Below are 21145 nucleotides of genomic sequence, written 5' to 3'. Positions count from 1 at the left end.
GTGTCTGCTTTTCTACTTCCTGGCTTATGTCTGTTAGAGTACTACATGCTTCATTTGCTTATCATCTTTGTGGTACAAACAGCTTGACAATTCTTATCTTGCGGCTGGTGATGTATTGTGTGGATGTATGTTAAGTGATACAGAAATTTTGCCTTTTAGTTTTTGAATAGAAGAATACTAATTAAGATCAGCAGTCCGTGTTCTGGAACTCTATGCATATAAGGGCAACATGGGGTGGGGGAGTTGGAAGTTTGCAAAATATTACATAGTAGAATTAAGAAAAAACATTTTCTTTTCATTTCAGAGATGTTGAAAAATAGTAAAAAGAGGGGCACCTGCGTAGCTCAGTCAGTTGCCATCAAGAACATCCAGCTCTTGATTGTGGCATAGGTCATAATCCCAGTATTGTGGGATTGAGCCCCGTGTTGGGCTGTGCACTGAGCCAAGATTCATTCTCTCTCTCCCTCTCTCTCTCTCTCTCTCTCTCTCTCTGCCCCTTTCCTCAGCTTGCACTCGCTCGCTCTCTTAAAAAAAAACAACAAAAAACAAAACAAAACACAGCATTTTTCTTGGTCTACATTCTACTAATCCAGCAGCACGTGTTCTGTTCAGGTGTCATGTCTTTTGAGTCTCCCTTAGTCTAGAACAGTTCCTTAGTCATTCTTTGTCTTTCATTACTGACATTTTTAAAGAATGTAACCCATTATTTTGTAGGATTTCGCTCAAATGGGGCTTATTTTATTTTTCCTTTGGCCGGAAATGATGTTGTCATATCAGAAGGCCACAGAGTCTTTTGACATGTCCCTCCAAAACCATCTTTTTAAATAACCAGTTATAATATTATATGGAAAGCAGAGTCAGAGATTCTCAAATTAGTCAAGGCATTATAAATATTCATTATATTCTCCAGTAGTTATTTCCCTAAGAAAATTTGTGGCCTTTCAGCCAGCTTTTACCAAGTGGAAACTGCGAGTAAAATCAGGGCAGAGAGAAGAAAGAGCTAGTGTACAAAAGTATAAGGTTGTTTTATGTAAATCAACATGGGCTCTTGCAGAGATTGGGTTTTTAAACCCTTAGCCAAGAATGATAAATTATTTATTCCCGGAGTACTTCTGCCAAAACACTGAAATCAATATACTATTATTTTTTTTAGAAGTTTTACACATTCCAAGGCAAATATTCAAATATATTAAATAGGGAGGTAAGAGAGAACCCTCTTCTACTTGGTAGAAGTAAATAGACATTAAGTTTATTAGTTCAATATTCAGTATTACATTGAAGTCAGGGACAATATTTTTATTATCTTTGTATCTTCTATCTAGAAGAGTGTCATTAAGGAGAAGATTCTTTTTAATTTTTTTTTAGATTTCATTTTTTTTTTAAATTAAAAAAATTTTTTTTTGACGTTTATTTATTTTTGAGACAGAGAGAGCATGAACGGGGGAGGATCAGAGAGAGAGAGGGAGACACAGAATCCGAAACAGGCTCCAGGCTCCGAGCTGTCAGCACAGAGCCCGACGCGGGGCTTGAACTCACGAACCACGAGATCATGACCTGAGCCAAAGTCGGACGCTCAACCGACTGAGCCACCCAGGCGCCCCTAGATTTCATTTTTAAGTAATCTCTACACCTAACGTGGGGCTCGCATTTACAATCCCAAGATCAAGATCTACCAACTGAGCCAGATAGGTGCCCCAAGTAGAAAATTCTTTTTTTTTTTTTTAACTTTTTTTTTTAGTGTTTATTTATTATTGAGAGACAGAGAGAGCATGAGCATGGGAGGGGCAGAGAGAGGAGGAGACACAGAATCCCAAGGAGGCTCCAGGCTCTGAGCTGTCAGCACAGAGCCCGATGTGGGGCTCAAACTCACAAACCACGAGATCATGACCTGAGCCAAAGTTGGATGCTTAACCGACTGAGCCACCCAGGCGCCCCTGAAAATTCTTTTTTTTTAATTTTTTTAACGTTTATTTATTTTTGAGACAGAGAGAGACAGAGCATGAACGGGGGAGGGTCAGAGAGAGGGAGACACAGAATCCGAAACAGGCTCCAGGCTCTGAGCAGTCAGCACAGAGCCCGACGCGGGGCTCGAACTCCCATACCGCGAGATCGTGACCTGAGCCGAAGTCGGACGCTTAACCGACTGAGCCACCCAGGCGCCCCTGAAAATTCTTAATAAATGTCTTCAGTTGACTTTTGTTTGTAGTGTAGAGACTTTAGATTAAGGGTTGAGCCAAATGCTGCTCTTCACCTGTTTCATAAATAAAGTATTATTGAAACACAACCATACCCATTTATTCTAGATTGTCTGTGATTTCTTTTGTGCTACGATGGCAGAGTTGCATTGCTGTGACTATATGGCCTCCAAAGCCTAAAGTATTCACTCTCTGGCTCTTTTGCTGACCCTCCTTTTAGATTATGAGCACTTGTGCATTAATTTTTGTTTGTTTGTTTTCCTTCTAGAGCACACAGTAAGATGTTTTACCACACTGTGCATAACTTACGGATTTATGCAAGTGTAACTGCAAGAAAAATTTTTGGAAGTGGATAAGCTGGGTTTGAGAGTGTCTGTGTATTTTAAATCTCGGTAGCTTTGCCTTTCCAGAGGGGTTATACTAGTTTATACTTTAATAATTTTCTGGCAAGCCCTCTTTCCCCATAACTTTGCAACTCAGTGCATTAGCCAGCTTCTTCATCTTTACCAATCTGATAGAGGAAAATGATATTGTAGGTTTGATTTGCATTTCTCTTTTTTGGGTTGGATTGAACTTTTTAAATTTAAGAGCCATCTGTATTTCTTTTTTTTGTGTGTGTGAATTGTCGTTCACTGTCCTTCCTGGTACCTTTAAGTCTCTTACATTTATAAATATATAGTGAGCACATGTCAAAGATTTATTTAATACTAATGAGGAAACTAGCTTGGTGACAGATGACTTAGAGGAGGATATGTGAGACAAAATATCAGTGAATGAAATTTTCTTACAGGGAAAAAACAAAATACCCCAACACTACAACTCTAAGTATTATCTTTTCTACTAGATGAAATTCAGTTATGTTTTTTGCCAGACGAAAGCAGATGTTTTCAATTTATCAATCTTCTTTAAGTCATTATTCAACTTTACAGAGTCTGTGCCCTAATCAATAGAAAATAAAGTCCTTTGCCTCAGGCTTATTTTGATACTCTAGTATGGGTTTAAAGAGACCTGCTACGGTCTTTTTGCCTTATTTCTAAGTTTTGGATAACTTTTTTTGATGTTTTCCTTTTTCCGTTTTATTGCCTTTCAAGTGATCCTGCTTCTTTATGAATTACTAATGAATTTCTAAGAAGCTTATGTAGTTCATCATTGTCTCTCATAAAGCATATTCATTTTTCTTTTTTGCTTTGTAGGAACTCATTATACAATGACAAATGGAGGCAGCATTAACAGTTCTACACACTTGTTGGATCTTTTGGATGAACCAATTCCAGGTGTTGGTACATATGATGATTTCCATACTATTGATTGGGTGCGAGAGAAATGTAAAGACAGAGAAAGGCATAGACGGGTAAGTGTTTTCACTAATTGTTAATATAGTGCATAACTACATCATTTAATAATATTTTTGCCAGTGATCTCAAGCTGCCAAAATATATATTATGCATTAAAGTACATTTCGTTAAATTTCTACATTTTATAAGTATTATATATTTTTTCTCTATATATGTAATTAAAAACATTTTTTTAATGGTTATTTTTGACAGAGGGAGAGAGAGACAGAGCATGAGTGAGGGAGGGGCAGAGAGAGAGGGAGACACAGAATCTGAATCAGGCTCCAGGCTCTGAGAAGCTGTCAGCACAGAGCCCGACATGGGGCTCAAACCCACCAACTGTGAGATCATGACCTGAGCTGAAGTTGGATGCTTAACTGACTGAGCCACACAGGTGCCCCTCTGTATATGTTTTTTTTTTTTTTTTAATTTACTTCTGGGATCAATCCAGAAAGGATTTGAGGTAGCTTAAAATCAAGGAAGTGTAAGTACTTATAAGACAAAAAAAAAAAGACAGAAAAAAAAAAAAGCAAGGACTGGGAAAATACAGCATGTGAGTTGGGGAGGAAGATCAAGGTATAGAAGTAAGCATAATTTTTCATTTTTGGTAGCACAGCAGCTACAGCAAAAGAGGAAACTTGTTGGGGCGCCTGGGTGGCTCAGTTGGTTGAGCATCCGACTTCGGCTCAGGTCATGATCTCATGGCTCATGAGTTCGAGCCCTGCGTCAGGCTCTGTGCTGACAGCTTGGAGCCTGTAGCCTGCTTCAGATTCTGTGCCTCCCTCTCTCTCTCTGCCCCAACACACTCACAGTCTGTCTCTGTCTCTCTCAAAAGTAAATAAACATAAAAAAAAAAAGAGGAAACTTGTTATATAATTCTTATTATTGCAAAAGAAGAAACATATTGGGAGATAATTTCATGGGATTTTGCTATTTTCTTTTATCCCCTTTCTCGGTTTCAAATTCTGAGATTCTCAAATTGAGTCCTGTAAAGGACATATTAAGTATTGTGATGAATACTAATCAAAAAAATACTATATTGCAATAATATTTCCAATGGTTTTTATAGCAAGTGTATATTTCAGTTACATCTTGGGTAAAGAGTTTGGCTAAAATTTCTTTAGAAAAAACTATTCCAAAGGTGCCTGGGTGGCTCAGTTGGTTAAGCATCTGACTTCTGCTCAGGTCATGATCTCACAGTTCATGGGTTCAAGTCCCACATCGGGCTCTGTGCTGACAGCTCAGAGCCTGGAGCCTGCTTTGGATTCTGTCTCCCTCGCTCTCTGCTCCTTCCCTACTCACACTCTGTCTCCTTCTTTCTCCCTTTCTAAAAAATAAATAAACATTAAAAAAAAAAGAAGTAAACTATTCCATTTGTAACATCAAAAATCAAATAAATAGGGGCACCTGACTGGCTCTATCAGAAGAACATGTGACTCTTGATCTCAGAGTCATGAGTTTGAGCCCCATGTTGGGTATAGAGATTAAATAAATAAATAAATAAATACACTTAAGAAGATTTTTTTTTAGGGGCGGGGTGCCGGGGTGGCTCAATCAGTTGAGCCTCAGACTTTGGCTCAGGTCATGATGTCACGATTCATGGGTTCGAGCCCTGCATCAGGCTCTGTGCTGACAGGTCATAGCCTGGAGCCTGCTTCTCATTCTGTGTCTCCCTCTCTCTCTGCCCCTCCCCCGCTTGCACTCTGTCTCTCTCTCAAAAATGAATAAACATTAAAAAATAAATTTTTTTAAATACCTAAATTTCTTCTAAATTAGAAAAAATTTATGAAGTTGTATCACTTAAAAAAATTTTTTTTAATGTTTATTTCTGAGACAGAGAAAGAGCATGAGTGGGGGAGGGGCAGAGAGAGAGGGAGACACAGAATCAGAAGCAGGCTCCTGCTCTGAGCTGTCAGCACAGAGCCCGACGTGGGGCTCGAACTCACAAACCGTGAGATCATGACCTAAGCCGAAGTTGGTCTCTCAACCAACTGAGCCACCCAGGTGCCCCTCACTGTTTTTATTCATTAAATAAAAAACATTCATAAAAAAAAGAATGCTGTTTACTAAAAAGTACAACTTGTGGATGGTAACTTATTGATACAATGTAGTCCAAAAATTAATTTAAAAAGGAAAATCTCTTTGAAAAGTAAAATTCGAAATTCTAACAGGCCCACTATAACTTTGAGGTCTGAAATTTACTTGTAAATGAAAATAACTGCTTGTACAAATTAGTTATAATCTTTCATATTAATGTATATTTGTATATTAAAGTTGAAATTAAAATTAGATTATATTGTTCATGACAAGTATAACCTCTGAGATTCATCACTCATTATTAATCTTTTCTGGAAGACCCAATACATTCCAGTGGTGATTTTCAAGGTTTTTCATCTCAGAACACTTTTCTTTTCTTTTCTTTTCTTTTCTTTTCTTTTCTTTTCTTTTCTTTTCTCTTTTCTTTTCTTTTCCTTTCTCTTTTCTTTTCCTTTCTTTTCTTTTCTTTTACTTTATTTTATTTTATTATTTTATTTTATCATCTCAGAACACTAGATTTTATTTTATTATTCTAATTTTTTTGAGAGCGAGAGAGAGGAGAGGGCACAAATGAGCAAGGGGCAGAGAGAAAAAGAATCCCCACAGGAGGAGCAGAGGGAGAGAGAGAGAGAGAGAGAGGCGGGCTCATTTGAAGTGGGCTCAGGCTCAAGCTTACCACAAGTGGGGCTTGAACTCACGAACTGTGAGATCATGACCTGAGCTGAAGTCAGATGCTTAACAACTGAGCTACCCAGGCATACCTCATCTTGGAACACTGTTAAACTCTAAACTCTAAACACTTACTGAGGATAGTGAAGGAACTTAGTTTATGTTGTTATATTAATTGATATTTACCATGTTAGATACAAAAACTAAGAATTTTTTAAAATGCTAATTTATTTAAAAGTAGCCAAACCCCTGTTATACATTAACATCAAAGCATATATTTCTGAAAACACAACATTTTTATGAAAAATAACTGTATTTTCCAAAATAAAAATATTTAGTGAAGGAGTGACATTATATTTTCATAAGTCTCATTATTGTCTTATTTATTAAAGGCTGCTGGATTCTAATATCTGCTTCTGAATTCAGTCTGTTGTGATATTATTTGGGTTGAAATATATGAAGAAAGTCCAAACTCATATAGGTAGGTAGTTAGAAAAGCTAGGAGTATTTTAATAACCTTTTTGTATCATTGTGGATATTCTTTGATACTGTACCAAAGTGACAGGTGGTAGTTTCTTAAAGATTAGTTGCCAGTGTAATCTGAAACTATATCAGTGGACCCTTTGTCTTTGTTAGATTGAAATCTGTTAGTTCACCTTCAATTCTAATGAATAATTTTGTAACATCATGTAGCGATCATTTGGAAAATATTCACTGATCTATGCTGTTATTTCTAGTGTTGACACTTTTCAGTTTCATTATACAATATCAAAAAAAATACATTTGTTGTATCAACCCTGATCTCTTTAGAAAAGTCTTTAAGTATTGGGAATCTGTCATGCTTATAGTGATAGATAACAAATTTCCCAAAATTCTCATTTTTACTTGAAAGTTCAAATTCTATCATTAGAAACAAATACACTCTTATTTCACTTGAAATGACAGGCTTACTTGGTTTGTTTTTGAGAAAATGCCTGTCAGATTCTCAAGTCTGAAAAACCATTCTTTGGTGTCCTTGTTTCAAGTAAAAATGGTGTTCCATGTGTAGGTGTCAAGTTTATTTTGCAACTCAAATAAGTCACTTAAATGCTTTTCCTCAAGACATAATTTCATACTTCAGTATGTATCAGAAGGCTTTATATATACTTAAGTCATCACACATACTATAAAAAAGACTCAATGATTGAGGCATAATAACTTTTACTACTTCATCAAAAGCATTCTTAAGTGAGACTGGTGTTTACTTACTTTTTTTTTTTTTTTTTTTCCTTTTTTGCTGGGATACGTGGCAGTGAAGAATGTAATGACTACCAGTACATTTGGATGCCACTGCCTTGATTTGTGCTGAGGAGCAGCTGTTTTGCATTTGCTTTTGCATTATCAGTGAAAATGTCAAAACAGTGAAAAGGGCACATCAGTTTTAATATTATGATGAAAACAGTTTTGACCTTGAAGCCCTCTTGAGAAGGTCTCAGGGACCCTCAGAGTGTCCGTGGCAACATTATAAGATCCAGTGTTTTAATCCAGTATGCCTAATGCAGGCACACTATAACTCCTGCATCTCATATGATTGTTAGGTAAATCAGTTGTACTTAGAATTACGTATATTTACAAAGTCATTAACATACTGCAGTTGCAGTTAAAATGTGTTTTAAAGTGAGGTAGTATGAAAGTATCCTGAAGACATCATGTTCATAAGATTTTAAAGCAAATTAAGACTAAAAGAAACCACAATACAGTTTTTTCCCTCTGATTTTGAAGGTAGTCCATAGTTCTTGAAAACATTTAAAATAATATGACATTTAAAAAATAATATGAAGGGGCGTCTGGGTGGCCCAGTTGGTTAAGCGTCCTACTTTGGCTCAGGTCATGATCTCACAGTTTGTGAGTTCGAGCCCCGTGTTGGGCTCTGTGCTGACAGCTCAGAGCTGGAGCCTGCTTCAGATTCTGTGTCTCACACTCTCTCTGCCCCTTCCCCACTAGTGCTTGCCCCCCTCTCTCTCTCAAGGATGAATAAACATTAAAAAATAGTAATAATAATAATAATATGAAGTAGTCAGTGTCCTAGCTAATCTTACCAATCATTTCTTGCTAGATAGGTCAAGTATCATTTTCTGTGCTTTTGATCTATGGTTGTATAAACAACATTTTTTTAACCTGGGAAATTCTACACATAAATGTTCTCACTGTTGTTTTTAAAACATTACATTAAAAAAAAAAACACCAACTTTCTGTGTCAGTGCATATATACCTACCCAATTCTCTTTTCCCCCTGAACTTTTTAAAAAAATTTGTTTTAAAGTTTATTTATTTGAGAGAGAAAGAGAGAGGGTGAGGAGGGGAGGGGCAGAGGGGGAGAGAGAGAGAGAGAGAGAGAGAGAGAGGGAGAGAGAGGGAGAGAATAGCCCTAGCTCTGCACTGTCAGCATGAAGCCCAATGTGGGGCTTGAACCACATTGAAACTGTGAGACCATGACCTGTGCCGAAATCAAGAGTCGGATGCTTAACCAACTGAGCCACCTATGTGTGCCTCCCCCTAAACTTTTTATACTTGTATAGCCCCCTACCTCAGATTTTGAAGCAAATCAACATATCATTTCAAATATTACTATTTCAGTATTTTGTAAAATGTCACTAATTGTCATTCTTTTTTTATTTATTAGCTTGAAATTTTCTATAAGGAGAACCTTCTTCATACCAATTATTTGGGTTCCCTGAAGTTCAGATTGTACAGAAAAGGGAGAAGGTTTGAAATTAAATGGTTCCCTAGAATCCTCAAAGTTGACCAATGAGATTTTTGTTCGCTTGTTTGGTTTTTGTTTCTGTATCTTCATGCACTCACAGATTTAAACATATTAGATGTGTTTTAATCATCACTGTTATTATCCTTATCGATGCATATGTTATTCCATTTTTGGCCAGTGGGAACTTCTTTAGGTTGATGCCTGTCTCCTCTGACACATGCTTAGTAGATTTTGGCATATTCTGGGAAAAGAAGATGATCCCACTTCATCTTACATATTTCCTGCCTGGAGTCAGCCGTTTTCCCCAGGGACCCTGCTTCCTTTGAAGGAAAATGGCTTATAGGCAGTGCAGGCACCAGAGGTACTTCGAGTGTCTGGGCTGGCCATTGTTTTCTTTTTTTTTTTTTTTTTTTTTTTTAATTTTTTTTTAACGTTTATTTATTTTGGAGACAGAGAGAGACAGAGCATGAACGGGGGAGGGTCAGAGAGAGAGGGAGACACAGAATCTGAAACAGGCTCCGGGCTCTGAGCTGTCAGCACAGAGCCCGATGCGGGGCTCGAACTCACGGACCGCGAGATCATGACCTGAGCCGAAGTCAGCCGCTTAACCGACTGAGCCACCCAGGTGCCCCTGGCCATTGTTTTCTACCAGCTTCATAAGCTTATAGGAACCTTCTGATTTAAATTCAGTACTATTGAGCTTTTGTTTAACCTCCAGTTCTTAAATCTGTATCATCGTTCAGCCATTTCAAAAATCTCAATACCACATATATAAGCATATGGTTTACTTCACAATACACACACGCTAGGTTAAGAATATTACCAGCACTGTCACCAGCGATGTGCTTATTGAAAAGTTACAGTGTTTTCTTTCTTTTTTTTATAATATTTTTTGTTCTTAGTGTTTATCCCACTAGGGTTACACATACAAATTATTTGTTTTAAAGTCCCTGTCCCATTTAACCTGTTGCCTCCCTTCTGTTAAAATAATGATTTACTTTTAACATTTTATGGTTTGTCCCTTTATTTTTAAAAATACAGCATATATGGGGCACCTGGGTGACTCAGTCGGTTAAAGCATCCAACCGGCTCAAGTCATGATCTCGCGGTTCGTGATTTCAAGCCCTGTGTCACGCTCTGTGTTGACAGCTCAGAGCCTGAGCCTGCTTCTGATTCTGTGTCTCTCTCTCCCTGCCCTGTCCCCACTCATGCTCTCTCTCTCTCTCTCTCTCAAAAATAAACATTAAAAAAAAATTTTTAATGCAAGCATATGTATCTATGTACTTATTTTTCTTAGGTAAATGGAAGCCTTCTGTACCCACATGTATCCACTTTGCTTTTCTCCCCTGCACAACACTGCATCTATCTCATTCTTTTTCAGTGAGTGCAGAATTTTCCATTACACAGATAAACTGCAATACCCTTAACCAATACTGTATTGATGAGCATTTAGATGATTTCCAAGGTTTTACCTCATATTGTATAAAACATTATAGTTACTCTCATTGAGAAAAAGCAACATGGGGTTTAATGGTTATTTTTGAAAGAGGGGAACCTAACTTCCACCTCTAAAGAATGCTTAGTATCTGTGATTAGTTGCTTATGGTATAGAAGGTGGAAAATTGTGCCTTATTCAACCCAGAACTTAACTGGAATCTTTTTAGTGAGGCCTTATGGCTTAAAGTAGACCAGAGGTTTAAAATAGACCAGATCATTGAATTCCAGCTGTTGCCATTCTGTGGGACAGTTTGAGCACTGAAGCCCTAGACTGAGAATATGGCTTTTTAAAGCAACAATCCTAGTAGAATAGAAGAGGTTTGGGCCAGTTAGGGATAATTCTTAAAAAGAGAAGGAAGACTTGCCTTCTTGTGTCTTAGTAGAGTGAGATCTGAAAATCAAATCTATTCCTATCCTGCTAATCTCCCTTCCTCTGCTATATTCAGTAGAGGACTCTTTTACCTTACACAGTGATAGAAGAGAGCCTCTGGACCCCACAGCTGGGATTAAAACTCTACATACCTGCATATTTACAGGCCTGCAACTTTTGGTAAACCTCTTTACTCACATGACTATTGTATACTATATTTATGGGTATGGTACTATTATTCACTGACCTTACCTTTTAAAGAATATTATAATCCTGCTAGGATTATTATTTAATTGTTAGGACCAAAAAATGGCCAGGGAATGACGGACATTTCAATCTATAATGTCTTATTTCTGTTAATATAAAAGATGTATATCTGCTAAATTTGATTCAATTTTAAACAGCCTAGGCAAGACTCTTTCTGGTTTGTGGATCCCTTGCTCTCATATCCTGAGGTTTTTGTTAAAAATGCAGATCTCTGGGTAAATGTTTAGCATCTGGTTTATGGGTATAACAACTGTCTGACATAGTGATTCTGCCCCAAACTCACCTTTCCCATTATTTAGTTTATCAACTACTGTCTCATGTAAAATAAGTGAGAAAAACTTTTGGATTCTAGAATTGTGTCTTCTATTCATAGTTTGAAAAATGAAGCATAAACATTTCTAATTTCAGATCAACAGCAAAAAGAAAGAATCAGCATGGGAAATGACAAAAAGCTTATATGATGCATGGTCAGGATGGTTAGTAGTAACACTTACAGGATTGGCATCAGGTAAAGAAAAATTTTAATGCAATCTTTTTTCGTTAACAGAAAAAATAAATAGTTCTCCCCTCCTTCCTGCAGTTTTTTTTTTTTTTTTTTTTTTCTTTCAGGTCCTGTTGGATTTTTAAAAGCATTTGTTTTGTTTCTTTCAAGAAACCTTAAGTATAAGACTAGGATGCAGGAAGCTTCAGAGTCTAGTCTTGGTTCTGTCACTTTAAGTGTTTATCCAGTTTGGTTGATCTTTCTGGGTTCAGTTTCTATATCTGTAAAATATGTGGTTTGGTCCAGATATACAATAAAGTATCTTTTAATGTTAAATCATTATAAGTAGCTAATATTTATTAAGTGCTTCCTGTAAGTGTCATGCACTGCCTTAAAATCTTTACATGTATGTAAACGACATGGCAGTCCTATGGAATAAGTGCTGTTATTGTCACCATTTTACATAAAGCACGAGAGGTTAAGTAACTTGACTAGGGTGATGTAGCCAGTAAGTGGCCAAGCAAAGATTTAAATTTAGGCAGTTTAGCTGAAGAGCCCACATTTTAACTACCATGCTATAGAGTGCCCACAGAGTCCCTCTGTGTGAGATTTTAAGAAATAGCAGTTGCAGATCTGGAAACAAACATTAAGGACTGTTTTAATGACTTTCAGTTTCCATCATGGAAGATTATGTCCAGAAGAACATGAGGCAAATTAAAATTTATGTGGAGAATAGAAGGAAGTACTGCTATCTCTAATTGGCATGCACAGGAATTTTGTGGCCACTGTGTTTGTGACCTGTTGATCTTTTCATACAATAAGAAGGATCTAGACTTTGACCATAAATTTGCATATTTTGTATTTTATCAGTAACATGATCTTGGTACATTTGATGTTCTATTATTTAAGAAAAAAGTGAAAATCTGTCAGGGTAATTCATTAATGCTATGAGTTTCACTACTAATGGACATTAAATTTTAATGATATTGAGATCATTCGTAATTTTATTAAGTTTCAGATTGAAACATTAAAAACTCTGATTTTAATAACCTGATTTGTGAACCTCCTGCCAGATAGCTGTCTTTTAAAGATCTTTTTAGTGTGTTTTAAACACCTTTATTACAAATCACAGTGAATTTTAATGATGTAACTACTTTTAATTTCAAACAAAGAATAGCCATTTTATTTTAAAGAGTGGCTATTTACAGTTAAAAATGTTAATTATATAATATTTCCTATGTGACCCTTTATTTATAGGGAGTCCCCAGTTTTCTTGGACTCTTTTAACTTGATAGTTCTAAATGCCTCCCAAAAATTCACTTTTTTTGTTCTTTTTTTTTTTTTTTTTTGCCACCTCCAACATGTTTTTATAGGGGCATTGGCTGGATTAATAGACATTGCTGCTGACTGGATGACTGACCTAAAGGAGGGCATTTGCCTTAGTGCATTGTGGTACAACCATGAACAGTGTTGTTGGGGATCTAATGAAACAACATTTGAAGAGAGGGATAAATGTCCACAGTGGAAAACATGGGCAGAATTAATCATAGGTCAAGCAGAAGTAAGTCTTGCTGTGTCTAAAGATGAATTAAAAATTGATACAGTGAAATGAGTCTCTAATTCACTTAATTAACAGAATTATTCACAGATTCTTGCAGCTGCATTAAAAGAAAAAAAAATGTAATAGGATAGATTGGAAAATATGAGAATACATTGCAGCAAGTAAAATGTAAAGCTTCAAGAAGCTTTTGTATTAGTTAACTACATAGTCACATTCAAGTCTATTCAGTTATGACATTGAATGTCTTATTGTAGAAAAGAAGTGTGATGGGATCTGTTTAATCACAGAAAGTTAATATGAAGTCAAGTTATTAAAACTGCTTAACATATCACAATTGTCAGGAAGTATGAATTATCAAAAAATTTAGTAAAATAAGCCTTGTAACTGGAGATATCTCGAAGAAATCTATAGATTTTTCTTTGTGATATTATAGTATTTAAATGATTATTTTACTGTTCTTGATGTTCTATATTGAAGAACATTGTAGAAGTTAGAATGTTATATAATATATGTAGTTGTGTGGTCATATGCGGATATATTTTTAAAGTTTTGTTATAGCTGAATTTTCAAGCTATAAAAAGAGAATATATTTGCTGGTAACATGGGCAGTATGCTGTTTCTCATTTGATCCTCAGGAAAATTGCAGCAGAATGAGATCTAAGTGGGAATGCAATTTTGTCTTCACAACTGTTTCCAAAATGTGGTTTGTGGGTAGGCAGAGATTAAAGTGTAGCAGATTTTTGACATTTAGACTTTAGGGATCAAGAAAAAGCTAGGAAAAACATTCAATAGATTAAGGCCCCTTATATATATATATATATATATATGAGTATGTCTTTTTGATTGTACTTAAATATTTTGTTCATATAAAGCTTTTACTAATGTGGAAGTAAATCCAGGAAACTTTCGAGTTTTACCCAAATTTCTTATGTGGCAAGCACTTGCATTAGGGGTACACTGTAAATTAAATTTATACTATTAAATGCTTTGCCTTTTAGGGCCCTGGTTCTTACATCATGAATTACATAATGTACATCTTCTGGGCCTTGAGTTTTGCCTTTCTTGCCGTTTCCCTGGTAAAGGTATTTGCTCCATATGCCTGTGGCTCTGGAATTCCAGAGGTAAGCCATGCAATATTTAATATCATTAATCATTAAGTGATTGTTACAGTGTTTATCTTTTGCCTTTAGGGGGAAAAAGTAGTCTTTCTGGGGAGATGGTTTGTAACATGAGAAAGAAAATTAGAAAAAGAAAATCTTAAAAATGTAAGCTGATTATAGATATCACTGAAAGAAATTCTTCCCCATAGTCATTTTATCATTAACTGTGAGGGTTGATTTTTCTTTTTCCACCACTAATTTAGCACGTGACTAAACAAATACCAGAACACTCAGTTATAAACCTGGAAAATTATTATGTGGCCTAAAGTTCTGTGATAGATTAGTTGATGTTTTGCTGCTATGAACCTGACTTGAATACATTAATTCTCTTTTTATGACTATCTTTTTTTTTTAATTTGTTTTTAATGTTTATTTTTGAGAGAGAGAGAGAGAGAGTAGGGGAGGGGCAAAGAGAAAAGGACACACAGAATCTGAACCAGGCTCCAGGCTCTGATCTATAAGCACAGGGCCCAGTGTGGGGCTCGAACTCAACAAACCACAGCATCATGACCTGAGCTTAACCGACTAAGCCACCCAGGCGCCCCTATGACTGTCTTTTAACTAGATAAGTTAATAATTCTTGAATTTGGTAGATAATATTTATAACCATTTTATACTTGAAAATAAACATTTGATCATAGTGGGTCAGTAGTACAAACTTTTGGATTTTTTAAGTCAACATTAATTAATTAATTAACTAATTTAAGGTTTGTTTTGAGAGAGACAGAGAGCATGAGTGGGGGAGGGGCAGAGAGAGGATCCTAAGCAGGCCCCATGTGGTCAGCACAGAGCCTGACATGGAGTTCAAACTAATGAACCGTGAGATCATGACCTTGGCCGAAATCAAGATTTGGATGCTCACCTGACTGTGACCCACCCAGGCGCCCCTATCAACAGTATTTAAAGAATATATTGAATAATGTGATGGGAACTCATTTCTTTCCCTTTTTAATTTTTCTGTCTTAAGTAAGTTATCAGCTTTTTCTAGCACATTTCCTTTTGAAATGTAGTGATTTTTAAAATTTTGTTAGTTAAGAATGTCTTGGGGTGCCTGGGTGGCTCAGTTGGTTGAACTTCTACCTTTGGGTTTCAGCTGTGGTCGTGGTCCCAGGGTTGTGGGATCAAACTCCGCATCGGGCTCCACGCTCAGCATGGAGCCTGCTTGGGGTTCTCTCTCTCTCCCTCTGCCCTCTCCCCTACTGGTGTGGGCACGATCTCTCTTTCTCTCTCTAAAAAAGGAAGGAAGGAAGGAAGGAAGGAGAATAAAAGTTTTTAATAAGGGGCAGTATCATGCAGCATTTAGCTGTTGCCACTTACCGTTATTAATATACAGGAAAATAATATATGTGATGACATTACTATGAGAAGACATAATTCCCTATTTCTGACAGAATGTCTGAAATGTATCTATGTTTCTACAACAGAAATACTCATATTTGCCTTTTCCTGGTTATGTAATTACAACCCTTGTATTAAGGTATGTATTTCCTTTAACATGGCCTTGTATTTTAGTTTTGTTCATGAGATAAGGTTGCCTTCAATCCTTGCTTGAGAAGATAATTAGAATATGATACAGATTTATTATATGTAGCATAACAGTTAAGGCTTTTGAAAAATTGTGAATTGTTCCTTGGTCCACCTAAAAATTTTTGCAAGGTGGTTTTGTGAGTAAAACAAGAGAGTAACTTAAGTTCTCCTGTTTCTTAAAGAAAATTAAACTGTCTTATTCTTTCCTTTGTAGATTAAAACTATTTTAAGTGGATTCATCATCAGAGGTTACTTGGGAAAATGGACTTTAATGATCAAAACCATCACATTAGTATTGGCTGTGGCATCAGGTTTGAGTTTAGGAAAAGAAGGTCCTCTGGTACATGTTGCCTGTTGCTGTGGAAATATTTTTTCCTACCTCTTTCCAAAGTATAGCACAAATGAAGCTAAAAAAAGGGAGGTAAGTGTCTTTTGTAGTTTATTTGACAGATACATATCTATGACGTAGATAGATACATAGACTTACATCAGTGAGAATTTCCTAGTATAAAGATCACGTTTTTACTCTACTCTTTGGATAAATTCTGTGTTCAAATTCAAGGGTGAGAATTGTTTGCTTCTTTTTCCCTTTGTGAGTACCTCTGATGTGTTTTAGACCCCATCCCCAGTGCTGCTCAGTTACCCCTATATTTTAGAGAGGTTTTGATGGACTACCATTGGTTTCAGTTGAATTTCACACAGGTCTTGCCATTTGTTTTTGCTTTGCCTTACACCTTTCTTCCTCTGAAGTTTTCCCCAAATGTAACATTATTTTCTCCTCTGGAGGAAGTGTCTAATGCCCTCGAGATGTGTGTCATCTGCAGAGAGCTATGTGGCATCGTGAAGATGTTCTGAGGGCTTTTAGGACCCCTCAAGATTTAAATCAGGGATTCACACTAGAGGGAGTATAGGAATTCCTCTTTATTGAGCTGCTCAGGAGCATTTTTTTCCTTTATCATTTATTTTAGGCCAGCCTGAGATCTCCTAGGAGGTCTTTAAACTTTATAGAGTTTCCTAATGATTCTAGATTGCTGTGGATATTTTCTAGAAGGAAAATGGGCCCCTGAGACCTTTTGTATTGACTCTATACTTTGGGGGCCCAATCCTTCCTGTTTTCCCAATCTAATCTGTAGGCCAAGATGGTATGGTGCATCTTGGGGGTTTTTAAGGTATGATATTTTTATATCGTTAAATAGAGAACTCAGAGGTCTGTGGCCCTAGCACAAGCCTTTCATCCTGTTGTTTTTAATAATATAAGAAAAGAGTAGAATATTTTTATCAAACGATTTAATTCTTGAGTTGATACAATTCTAGTTCAGTTTAGTACTAACACATTGTTCATGCATTGGCAGCAGGTAGTCTAAAAGTGGAACACTTCAGATCATTATAGTTCCGTCTCTGAATAATAATTGTGATTCCAATATTACCCTCTAACAATAATAGCTGACATTACTGATTGGTTACTATGTATCTGCCTCTAAGTCCTTTACTTGTATTTTAAAATTTAAATCCACAATAATCCTATTAACTTGGCACTGGTATCCCCATTTATAGATAGGAAATTAGGCGTAAAGCTGCTAAACTTGCCCAAGATTGTATAGCAGAATGTCAGACTATGGATTAAAATTTATTTTTCTGACTCAAGTCTATACTCCTTACCACTACTACTACTATGACTGTGTGGATCTGTATGTATGTTCAAAACAAAACATAACCTAAAACTGTATTATAACAAATCAGTGGCTAAAATGAAGCTATAGCATTTGTCCCTCCAATGCAGTTCCTTTACTTGCTATTGTACCTTGATATTTTGGGGGGTAAATTTTATTTTTATTTATTCATTTTAAGTGCAAAATGTAATTTGTTAGGAAAATGTTACAGAAATTAAAATCACTTAAAATTTTAAGATACACACTGTAGATGGTTAGTAATGTACATGACATTAACTTGGTTCACCCTTAGCATATAAATGCCTAGAGTTTGTTAGTTGTGAAAGCATTAAGATCTCATATTGGCTTTCTTCCTAGTTCACTTCCTTGACATTTTTAAATTAAATGATTCCTTTATACTTAAATAAAATGTGAGTTATGACTACTTGGGTGTTTTGCCAGACAGCAGCTTGACAATGGAGATCATGTTCTTAACTGTATATAATTTAATTTTTATTATTTCCAGTTTCTTTTTCAGAAATGTAAAACTTGACCATTTGTGAAAATGTTTTGATAGCCTCAGATATTTACTGGAATGAAATAGTGAAAGGAATAATTAGACTCTTAGGAAAATAATTACAACATGAAATGTTTAGTGAACTTATTTGTGTAGTTGACTTCGTACTGGTGGAAAGTGGGCAATGTCCAAGTGATAGTCTGGGGGAGCTGAAGAGAGGATCTGTAAGAGCTTTTGTGGATATTTTTGTCTTCTTTAACTTTATTGTTAGGCTTCTAGTTGGAAAGACTGTGTCATAAAGGGTAGCCATTGTGCTTTAGATGATGTTTTCCATATTGGCAGTTGTAGTATTGTCACAGGATTTAGAGTAGTGAAAATAAGGAAACTCAATAGGTTTTAAGTTCTCTGGATATTTTAGTAGGATTTAGAAAACAGTAGTTATCTCACATCAATGTTTTTTGACTGAATATTGAATATATGAATGACCTTTCAACTAAAGCAGAAGAGAAAAAAATACCTTTTTAGAGGAAATAAATATTTGCCTCTGTTTGGGGCGGTGGGTGGACATGCAAGTTAAATTCAGAAGAGGCATTTCAAAAATTCAAGCAACATAAAGAATTTTTATTTGATATGTTTGAATTTATAAGACTATATGAAATAAGCCAAATCCTCTTTTTAGGTGCTATCAGCTGCCTCAGCTGCAGGTGTTTCTGTAGCTTTTGGTGCACCAATTGGAGGAGTTCTTTTTAGCCTGGAAGAGGTAGGTAAAAAAATACAGTAATTAAAATTATGTATAATTACCATTACAAATGTATTTTGGCACACATTTCAGTTTTGTAACTAGTGTAAGAGATGCAGACTTTGTTTTAAAAACAAAGATTTAATTTCATAAAGTTATTTTTCATGTATTCTTACATAAAGAGTAATACATTACACATGTTCTTTACCTTGAGAAAAGTCTTAAAAATATTATTCTTGTATAAATATCAGTGGTCATTTAAAATTTAACTTTGTTGACATATTTAAAAGTAAGCAGAAGTGAATTTGACTTAACAGAAAATATTTAACCACTATTTGTTAAATTATAGCCCATGTTTTTATTTTTAAAATACTTAATCAATTCCTAATGTGTTTTTGTGAGTTTTTGTTGTATGATTATTTCTGTGGCAGTGATTGATATTTAAGAAGATCATTTTAGTTGTGTCACTGGTGTAGTTTGTTTTTGTTCTCTCAAGACTTTTTACATGTTTACACAAAAATGTGACTGGGAATGTTTTAAAATTTACTTTTCCCATTGTTTGCATTCTTTTATTTTTAATATAGAAGAGGCAAATACTTCTTTTTGAGCTCATAGGAATTGGTGGTGATGTATTTATTCACTCTACATGATTGAATTGGAGGTGAAACTCATTTTGAAAATAAAAAAAATGATGTGTCTGAAGTAATTATTAGACATTTTTTGACCAGTTGATATTGTGAATTTATAATGATGTGATAGCCAAAGTTATTAAACATCAATCTTTTTCTTACCACGGTAAAATCTATTATATGTAAATTCTAGCTGCAACAAAAATTAGACTATGATATTCGCCATTCAAGTTATACCATATTGGAAACATCTTAAAATTCTAGCATTAATTTTTCTTTTCCTTTTTTTTTTTTTTTTTTTTTTAGGTTAGCTATTATTTTCCTCTTAAAACTTTATGGAGATCCTTTTTTGCTGCTTTAGTGGCTGCATTTGTTTTAAGATCCATCAATCCATTTGGTAATAGCCGTCTGGTCCTTTTTTATGTGGAGTATCATACACCGTGGTACCTTTTTGAACTGTTTCCTTTTATTCTCCTCGGGGTATTTGGCGGGCTTTGGGGAGCCTTCTTCATTAGGGCAAATATTGCCTGGTGTCGTCGACGCAAATCCACCAAATTTGGAAAGTATCCTGTTCTTGAAGTCATTGTTGTTGCTGCCATTACTGCGGTGATAGCCTTCCCTAATCCATATACCAGGCTCAACACCAGTGAGCTGATCAAAGAGCTTTTTACAGACTGTGGTCCTCTGGAATCCTCTTCTCTTTGTGACTACAGAAATGACATGAATGCCAGTAAAATTGTTGATGATATTCCTGATCGTCCAGCAGGCCTGGGAGTATATTCAGCTATATGGCAGTTATGCTTAGCACTCATATTTAAAATTATAATGACAGTATTCACTTTTGGTATCAAGGTAAGTACTGATGTGAGGTGCTATTTAAGTAATCTTGGCATGTTCAAAACTTTTATGTGAAATGAGCAGTGAATGTTTATCTAAAAGTGGTTATTTCATAAATGTAGGCTGAAAAAAGTTCTTATCTTTTGGGTTTCATTTTAAATAATGGGAAAAAAAAGAATTCCTTTGGATATATTGCTGAGCATGGTTATTTGTTGCTGTGTAACACATCACCCCAAAACCTGGCAATTTAAGAGAACTATTTTGCTCTTGATATTAGGTCAGCAATTTGGGAAGGACTCAACTTGGGCATGTTTTGTTTGTGGCCTATCATACATGTCATCAGACATGGCTAAGGCTGGTCATCTACCACCCAAGCTAGGAAGATTCAGAACGTCTGGCTCTTGAAACATTTCTCTCTCTCTCTCTCTCTCTCTCTCTCTCTCTCTCTCTCTCTCTGGTTTTTCCAGCATGGTGCCTTCAGAGCATTTGGATTTCTTACATGGTTGCTCAAGATTCTAAAAGCAAGTGTCCCAAGGGGACCATTTCTTACCTAGCCAAAGAAGTCATGCAGCATGCCTCTGTTGCATTCTGTTTGTCCAGACTGTCACAGAGGCCTACCTACCTCTTAATTGGAGCAGTGTTAGGGAATTTATGATCATATTTTATTTTTTTATTGTTTAATGTGTGCCTTTTTTGTTTTGTTTTGCTTTTGTTTTTTTGAGAGAGAGACAGAGTGTGAGCACGGGGGAGGGACAGAGAGAGAGAGGGAGACACAGAATCCGACACAGGCTCCAGGCTCTGAGCTGTCAGCACGGAGCCTGACATGGGGCTTGAACCCATGAACTGTGAAATCATGACCAAGCCGAAGTCAGGTGCCTAACCGATTGAGCCATTTAGGTGCTCCCATGATTGTTTTAAACTACCACAAACTTA

General features: G+C 36.0%; 1 protein-coding gene across 11 annotated transcripts in view; it reads left to right on the top strand.

Annotated features, from left to right (window-relative positions):
• CLCN3 (chloride voltage-gated channel 3) overlaps positions 1-21145 on the top strand; it is a 95290-nt gene that overhangs the window by 53721 nt on the left and 20424 nt on the right. For 8 of the 11 annotated variants that reach the window (XM_042935096.1, XM_042935094.1, XM_042935097.1 and 5 more), the window contains 7 exons: positions 3389-3546; positions 11521-11620; positions 12967-13154; positions 14153-14275; positions 16056-16262; positions 18687-18767; positions 19682-20227. In XM_042935096.1, coding sequence (XP_042791030.1) covers positions 3389-3546; positions 11521-11620; positions 12967-13154; positions 14153-14275; positions 16056-16262; positions 18687-18767; positions 19682-20227 — 1403 coding nt within the window. Of the gene's footprint in view, positions 1-3388; positions 3547-6627; positions 6717-10921; positions 11026-11520; positions 11621-12966; positions 13155-14152; positions 14276-16055; positions 16263-18686; positions 18768-19681; positions 20228-21145 lie in introns of those variants that run through there. The other 3 variants (XM_042935101.1, XM_042935100.1, XM_042935104.1) reach the window with 3 other exon arrangements.

Source organism: Panthera leo, chromosome B1 (assembly GCF_018350215.1).
Source record: "Panthera leo isolate Ple1 chromosome B1, P.leo_Ple1_pat1.1, whole genome shotgun sequence".
NCBI classification, from domain to species: domain Eukaryota; kingdom Metazoa; phylum Chordata; class Mammalia; order Carnivora; family Felidae; genus Panthera; species Panthera leo.
This window is presented reverse-complemented; position numbering and strand designations above follow the sequence as displayed.